The sequence below is a fragment of the Phoenix dactylifera genome, chromosome 11 (genome assembly GCF_009389715.1).
Source record: "Phoenix dactylifera cultivar Barhee BC4 chromosome 11, palm_55x_up_171113_PBpolish2nd_filt_p, whole genome shotgun sequence".
NCBI classification, from domain to species: Eukaryota; Viridiplantae; Streptophyta; class Magnoliopsida; order Arecales; family Arecaceae; genus Phoenix; species Phoenix dactylifera.
The window spans coordinates 720302-728214 of NC_052402.1; the positions used below are offsets into that span (position 1 = coordinate 720302).

A 7913-nucleotide genomic window follows, 5' to 3' on the forward strand; every position below is an offset into this window, starting at 1 on the left:
GTCTGGACATTGAACTTTAAAGATAGTTGGAAGGGAAGCCATTCTTATTGATACATGATTTAAACTCTGGCAGTGGCCTGATTTGATTGTCATATGCTAAAGAGAATCTAAAATTCAGCACAAGATAATCACATGAACTTTCAAAATATAGTTATAAATCAGGAAATAAATCATACCGGCATGCAATATGTAGGCTTACACCCTAACAAGCTAAAAGCATCAACTTATTCATGAAAAAAAAAGTCTAAAACTTGTAGAGTTACACCTTGATAAGATGCAGTTTATGGTTGGAGCCAGTTTATGCAGCCAAGAAGCTGACCAGTGTTCAGACGCAGTTATAAAAGCACGCAGCCGGATTCTGATCAATAACTTAACGACCTCACTTTATTCATAAAAGAAGATATCTTCACCGGGTCCTTCTGAATTCCATCCGAGGCACAGATGCCACTGCTGACATCAACCCCTTCTGGTCGAAGCATAGCAGCAGCTTCACAAACATTGTCAGCATGGAGGCCTCCAGCAAGCAACCACCCGAATTTGCTTCTTATAGATGGCATTTGAAATTTCTGCCAGTTGAATCCTTTACCACTGTAAAAGAAACAAAATCTTTAAAAAACTGATTTTTGTCTCACAATCACAGCAAATCTATCCCTTGGAATGAAAAAAAAAGAGAGAGAATAGGATTTGCACAGGACTCTCTTAAAGAAGACTGATGGGAACACATTGGTTTAAAGAGTTGAATTATCATGTATGACCTAATATCACTACAAAACCACGAAGCCTATGACATTTTACAAGTTAACCAAGTTTTGGTACTGAAAGAATATATACTGGCTACACATCAAAAATCTCCAAGGTAGAAAGGAAACAAATCGAATCACCAAAATTCAAAGTGGTACCCAGACTTCTTTTACATGCCTACGCTACAGACAACATTTAGTTGCTTGCGTTGAGGGCTCATGACAAACAAGGTATTGAATGGCAAACAGCATAGCTTCTGACTGAATGCATCGCAAAGGTTTGAGTGATTTGAGAGAAGCATATCAAGGCATACTACTACCTGAAACTGGATCAGGAATATGCAAATGCAATAATCAAAGCATGAGAAATGGAACTAAGATAGAGGTCTTTAACCTGCCACCCTTTGCGCTATCCACCAAAAGCCAATCGATCATGGAAGATTCTTTATCAGGAACATGATTGAGTATGTTTCCATTTTCATCAGCATGGAGAACATATATAATCCGATTCTCTTGCAAAAGCATTGGGAGTGCAGAACGAGAACCATCACCATGGAGCTGCGAGAAACTTCTACAATAATAAGTAAAAGAGTTCCATATGGTGATGTAGTTAAGATCAACAACAGGTACAGTGTTAAGAAAAAGGAGAAAGTTGAAAGGATAAATGATTAGTACTTGCACAAATTCAAGGTTGCATGCATCAGAAGTCCGTAGTATTGTGTTTGCATCATCATCTACAAAAACTCCAACAGGCTCTGCCCCACAAGCGCGTGCAGCTTTTGAGATTTCTTTAGCCACCAATAATGAAACAGAACGTTTTGATCCCGGACAAAGAATCATGCCAATAAGGTTTGCACCAGCCTGAGCAGCCATTTCTGCATCTTTAGCAGAAGTTACACCACACATTTTAACTATAGGATTTTTGTTGCAGCTCTTTGCAGCTGATGAGCATTTCACAGGATGAGGTACAAAAGCAGCTCTAATTGTCTTCACGTATGGAGGGCTTTCTGACAATGAGTTCAATTGTTCTATCCCGATATAAGAGGGTTATTAGAAAAGGCAGATGATGTATATTTAAGCACATGCGAGAAAAATCAATAGTTACATTACATTACACTACAGTACAAGGCAGATGATGTATATTTAAGCACATGCGAGAAAAATAACAAAAGGAACATCAATAGTTACATTACATTACATTACATTACATTACATTACATTACACGACATTACATTACATTACATTACACTACAGGACAGTACAGGACAGTACACTACATTACGTTACATTACACTACACCACATTTCAGTACATTACATTATATTACACCACATTCTATTACATTACATGTATGTATGTATGTGAGTGTGTGTATACATATGCATCACACACACATACATACATATGTACATATGTACATATATACAGATGGATATATATACATATACACATTATTGTATTATATTATATCACAAAACCAGCACACACGAACTCTCTCTCTCTCTCTCTCTCTATATATATATATATACAGCTTCCAAGAAAGAAGAGACGAAAAGTACAATAAGCTCAACTCCCTTCTCAAGTTTAAGCTATGAAAATTCGGAGACAATAAACAAGTTATAGTCAGGCATTGATCTAGGAAGCAACGAAAAGTCAGAAAAATTGAGACAGAGAAAGTGCTCTCTTAGGATTGATTTATAAATAGCCATTACTCACCAAAACTTAATCATAATTCATAACCTGACCAAACACCTTAACCTCCCCTACTTTTTGAACTCCTACATATGTGTCAGGTGAAGATGTTGAGACATATTGAAGCAGAAGATGAAAGGGAGGAACAATACATTTATCTCCAATTTCCTTAATATCAATGTACGTTATACAACCACAATAAACAAACTTTATTCATCTTCCTGAGCTTTTATTTTTTAAAAAAAAAAATATTTAGAATGGTAGGATTAGCTGCTCTTCATCCTCTTTCTACAAGGCCAGATTTTTTCTTTCTTTGGCAACATTAATGGCCACCCACAGTGTTCCCATCTCCTAAAAGAAGAAAACTAAAACACTAACCTAGATCTCTCTCTTTGTAATGGGATATCAACAGCGCCACCACGGCAGCAATAACAACCGCAGCGGCCATGGCTTCACCCACCACCAGCGAGTCAACAGCCGGAGCAACGCCGGCTCTATGACCGGGTCACCGTGCGAGAACCCGGGGAGCACCGCCGGGGAGGGAGCGGACACTCCGCCGGCTGCGGAGCGGAGGCAGGACGGCGGCGACCTCCACCACCAGAACGTCCGTCTCCGGCTCGGGGTGCCGCTGCTGCGGAAGGGGCTCCTCAAGAAGCACCTCGGCGGCATGGCGGAGCTAGGGTTCCGGGAGAGGAGGCGGCTACAAGTTTGTTTCCTATTATAGGGATCAACAGACTCCAGAAGACATGACGAACACGCGATGGAAATAGAATAATCATGGAAATAGCATGCATTATGTTTGTGGAAACTTGAAGCACGAGTTCAAGAGATGGTGAGAATTCTGAGAGAGTCGCGTGCATTCTTACCCGTGTGACGCCGAAATTTGAGGTGAGGAGGAAGGCTTGTGATCCTAATCGCGGTCATTCTTCTGCAATATTTTACCGTAATCTAATATTCCTGTTTTCTTTGACGCATACGATCAAACATTTGGTGTGTCTTAAGTAGCAGGAGACATTTAGGCCCCGAGATTTCCACGCAATCGCTTGAAGGCGCGAGGGGAGATGAAGGGGGACGCCACGCAGGATTTAGCGGGATTCGCTGAACCTGTACGGAGAACTTAGACAGCCCGAACCGGATGTAGACAAAAATGAGACTACCGTCTGGGTCCCAAAACCACGGATCAGCTTCAAGGAACACCGATTGAGACTAATCCAACCCAACAACGACGAGTCATAATCGCATCATATGCAGTCCCTGGTTCGGAAGCGATTGGACCCGGACGAGTGCGATCACGAGGGCCACGCATTCCTTTTCATCCACGATTTAATATTTGAAGCGTTCATCTTGATGCTATTTTTTTTGGGGTACTTGCAACATTCCATAGCACTTCTTTTTTATTTTAGCAACCGATGTCACGAAGATTCGTCGGCTTGTGACTGTTACCAACATCAAGGTACTGACCTTAGCATCGAATGATGTACCGTGCCGACCTGAGCTGCCAACCTATATGGACAAATAACAGCAACGAGCCACATGTCTTCAAATTAAAATATATTTAAGACGGTTAAAATTTGTTAAAATAATAATTATGGCTCAATATATTTTGAGGGCATGTTGTGGTACAGTTATAGTTGGTCGCACGTGTGGAGTAATTACCGCACGACTTATATGATTAAGTCGCAGAACATGTGTAATATGTGGCCCATTAGCAAGCCGTTAAGGTGCTAAGGCACACTTCCATCTTATTTGGCTATAGGGATCAACTCTTACGCTATATAAACTTACTTTCTAGGAACGCAGGTATACTCATGCGTATATTGGTGACTGCTCATCTTGGCAGCTACAACGATGAATGTATCATAATCAATGGATGAAATTGAAAGCCATTCTTGTGAAAGAAAAACGTACCTAAGGAAATGTAATCAAAGAAATGGCCTACAACTTCTTACAGAAGAAAAAAGAAACTCATGTCGGTCTGGGAAACCGAAAATAAGAAGTATTGCATTATACGCATCGCTGTCACTAACTTTGTTTAGTCCATGTATTGCAATATTAAAAAGTTCCATTTGCTTCGCACATGCAGATGAATATAGAGTAGCGAGACGCAGACAAGAAGCTACCCAGAGGATTAGCATGAGAAAGATCACGAGGTACCACTGTACACAATTATGCCTTGCGACGTAAGAAGCCAAACCACGCCAAAACAACAAAGGGAGCTTCCCACCTCTTCATAAACTCCCAGACCTCCCGGCCATCTCACCTATAAGATTCGCAAGTACATTATAACCACGGTTAAAATAAGACTGAAGGAAGAGTACTTTCACACCCATAACAAGACAAGTTGCCTGTGAAAAGTGGAAGGAGGGATGAGGCAAGGAATATATCCCTTGCGCTTGGCTGTGAGGGGCAGCAACTGAGGCCCGTTTCCGAGGTGTTTGCAAACCTTTGAAAGCTTTTGGGTGGATAAGGTGATTTGTAACTAGAGAAACGAGCGTCAACATTTTTCTTGTTTCTTTCTTTTTCACTCGTCGCCTCCTCTTCGGCCTTTGGCTACGGATGCACTGCTCCTGCCTTTCGGAGGGACCGGATCTAGTGGAACAGTCTAGTAATCACTCGCTACATTATCTCTTTGCATTTAAACAGTTCAAAATCCACTGGATCTGGTTCATGTAATAATGTTTCCTTTTCGAGAAAAGAAACCAAGATCTCGTCTTTGTCTGCGCTCTCACAGTTAAAAGCCATTGAACAAGAGAAGTACACCGCAACATGAGACGTACAAAGCAGAAGAGATTGTGCTCTCTCATCCCTTAACAAGATTAAAAGAAAAAACAAGAGAAATACAACACATCTTTTTTTATTGTTGCTGTTAAAATTGATTGTTTGATTGATTGATTTTGTCAAACTTAGTTGACCTTACCAAACTTCACCTTGATTGATTTGTGATTAATTATGTCAAACTTAATCGGCCTTACCAAACTTTATCGGTCTTTTAGTATACAATTCTCTTCTCTAATTCATATTTTTCAACTATTCCAATTATTTAAGCTTCTTGAAAATCAATATTTAATACTTAATTAACTGTTATAATGGTGTTATTAACCTTTATAATAGTAATAACAATTCGTACAAAAAAAAAGACTGTAGTAAAGGCAGAAGCAAGTAATTATCCCTCAACAAGATTAAAAGAAAAAACATGAGAAAGAAAAGGTACATATGCTCTCTCTTACTACCATTTGCTTCTTCTTCTTCTTTTTTTTCGTTCTCTCTCGTTACACCTAGCATCACACAAGCAAGGATGTGCAGTAATTGACAAAAGAGAAAGTAAACAAGGATTTCAAGTGAACGCACCTTTTTATTGTTGCTGTTAGAATTTATTGATTGATTCATTTATTGTGCCAAAATTAGTTGGTCTTATTAAACTTCATCTCGATTGATTATGCCAAATTTAGTCGGCTGTACTAAACTTTGCCGGCCTTCTAGTACTATATAAAGATTACTCTTGTATATTGTAATGGACGGGCAGAAATACAATTCTTTTCTCTAATTCATATTTTTCAACTGTTCCAACTATTCAGGCTCCTTGAAAATCAATATTTAATAATCAATTTACTGTTATAATGATGTTATTAACCTTTATGATAGGAATAACAATTCGTACAAAAAAAAAAAGAATGACTGTAGTAAATGCCGAAGCAAGTAATTATCCAGTTGCAAAACTGTTTACAACGTAACATTTTTATTTTAGAACTAAAAGGAGAACCCTTAAACTATTGTAGCCACGGATCTTTTTAACCCTCGAAGGATGCGCTGCAGGATCTGAGAGCAGCCCAACATGCTTCCTTTTGATTAACGACATTTTATTCCCTAGGTTTGGTCCTGTCAAAATTTTACGGATAGGCGAGTCATGACCGACCTAATCGTGTCGTGCCCGTACCAAATGCGCTTCTTGTTCCCTCTAGCGACAGGCACCGTCCTAACAGCGAAAAGATTCGCTTTATGGATACCTTCCTCTGCTTCCCCCTTCAAGAAGTAACCATGCTGTTTTTCACAAGAAAGAAAGAGGAAAAAAACGGTGAGAGAGAAAGCAAGGGAGATCAGAAGGATCCATGGACAAGAGCAGCAACATCGGCCATCGGTTGAAGCATCGAATAGCTCAGATGCTTCTCAGCTCCTCCTGCACGACCACCGGTATAATAAACTTCTCTGATAAAATCTCTCACGAGCCCGTCTTCCCCGCCAGCAACCGCCATGTCCACCATCGAGGCAAGCTCGACCATCTCCCGCATCGCATGGCTCCCGTCGTGCAGGTCTCCATTGATTGCAGCAGCCGCAGGTCCGTTCGTGCCCCCAGCCCGAACCTTCCCCTGACTACAGAGCAGGGGAAGAGGAATCAGAAGAAGGAGAGGAGAGTTACGGAAACTGGAGTTGTCTACGAAACTGGAGCAGGGGAGGGGAGGAAGTGCCCTCCTGCGTCGCCTTCTTCTCCCTCCAATGATCACTACTACTCCCACTCCAAAGAGAGGAAGAAGGCAATGACTAAGAAGAAGGACAAGTTTGCAAGCAAGAAAAAGACGCTGCTTTCCAATGGTTATGGATTTAGCAGCTCCTCTTTGAGCGGCTCCAACTATGAATATGGCTTCTTCAGCGGTGAAGAAGGGGAGGAGGAGGAGGAAGAAGAGGAAGAGACGCGGACCCTCTTCTCGTCCAAGAGCTTCTCTTCCGACTCGTCGGAGTTCTACCACCGTGCTTCATCCAAGAAGAAGACCAAGAACAAGAAGTCCACCAGGCGACCGCCGAGAAAAGGCGCGAGGGGGGAGGAGGAGGAGGAAATGGCGGCGGTGGCTCGGAGCGGGTCTGCGGTGGTGAAGCGATCGAGCAATCCATACGAGGATTTCCGGAGTTCGATGTTGGAGATGATCATAGAGACGCAGATGAGTGAACCCGAGGAATTGGAGCAGCTCCTCCACTCCTACCTCTCCCTGAATCCACCTTCCCATCATGCGGTCATCCTCGAGGCCTTCGCCGGCATATGGGAAGCCATCTTCGGCGAGTTATGATCTCTTCCATTTGCCATGTTATCACAATGTTTTTGTTCTCGTCCTAATAGCATTGCTTTCTAACTGTAATTCTATGTTTCAAGTTCTAGTGTTTTGCTCTGAAATATATCATTGTATCCACTAGATTCAGTTCCTCCGCTATTAATCGTGAACTTTGTGCTATAGATCAAGAAAAATAACAGTGATAGGCGATCTCTCTGAGAAGAGGAAGATGGAGAGAGAGTCCTCGCAAGCTTTAAGTTCTGTTTTGCATTGTGTCGTTTAATGGCAGAAAGGAAGGAAGAGGTTGTAGCGTTGGACCCTTGTGGAAACGCCGGTTAGAGAAGAGAGGAGTCCGGGTTCCCTGAGATCAATTGGGAATCCGGGACTTGTTAAATGGCTCGGCGTCGTGCATTTCAATAAATTAAAGCGATTTTTGTTGCA

General features: G+C 41.5%; 2 protein-coding genes across 3 annotated transcripts; one reads left to right on the top strand and one right to left on the bottom strand.

Moving 5' to 3' along the window:
* Nucleotides 1–133: 133 nt before the first annotated feature.
* LOC103709028 (N-(5'-phosphoribosyl)anthranilate isomerase 1, chloroplastic-like) lies at nucleotides 134–3731 on the bottom strand. 2 transcript variants are annotated; one of them, XM_039131167.1, is made up of 4 exons: nucleotides 3300–3731; nucleotides 1416–1747; nucleotides 1135–1298; nucleotides 134–588 (listed from the first exon to the last, which is right to left on the bottom strand). In XM_039131167.1, exons 1-4 carry the CDS (start codon nucleotides 3355–3357, stop codon nucleotides 363–365), a joined length of 780 nt encoding a protein of 259 aa, XP_038987095.1. In that variant the 5' UTR covers nucleotides 3358–3731; the 3' UTR covers nucleotides 134–362. The 2 variants fall into 2 exon arrangements, with proteins under 2 accessions (XP_038987095.1, XP_038987094.1); XM_039131166.1 differs by having other exon boundaries at nucleotides 1416–1768; nucleotides 3300–3729.
* A 2655-nt stretch (nucleotides 3732–6386) lies between these two features.
* Nucleotides 6387–7913, top strand: LOC103709029. Its single transcript, XM_008794183.4, has one exon. It carries the CDS (start codon nucleotides 6540–6542, stop codon nucleotides 7488–7490), a length of 951 nt encoding a protein of 316 aa, XP_008792405.3. The 5' UTR covers nucleotides 6387–6539; the 3' UTR covers nucleotides 7491–7913.

What these genes read in the sequence shown, in the direction of transcription:
- LOC103709029 (XM_008794183.4), top strand. Translation starts at nt 6,540, where the DNA reads ATGGACAAGAGCAGCAACATCGGCCATCGGTTGAAGCATCGAATAGCT.
- LOC103709028 (XM_039131166.1), bottom strand. Translation starts at nt 3,357, where the DNA reads ATGACCGCGATTAGGATCACAAGCCTTCCTCCTCACCTCAAATTTCGG. An exon ending in GCAACCTTGAATTTGTGCAA is followed by an intron (nt 1,299 to 1,415) that starts GTACTAATCATT and finishes AGTTTCTCGCAG; the next exon opens with CTCCATGGTGATGGTTCTCG. An exon ending in GATAGCGCAAAGGGTGGCAG is followed by an intron (nt 589 to 1,134) that starts GTTAAAGACCTC and finishes TTTCTTTTACAG; the next exon opens with TGGTAAAGGATTCAACTGGC.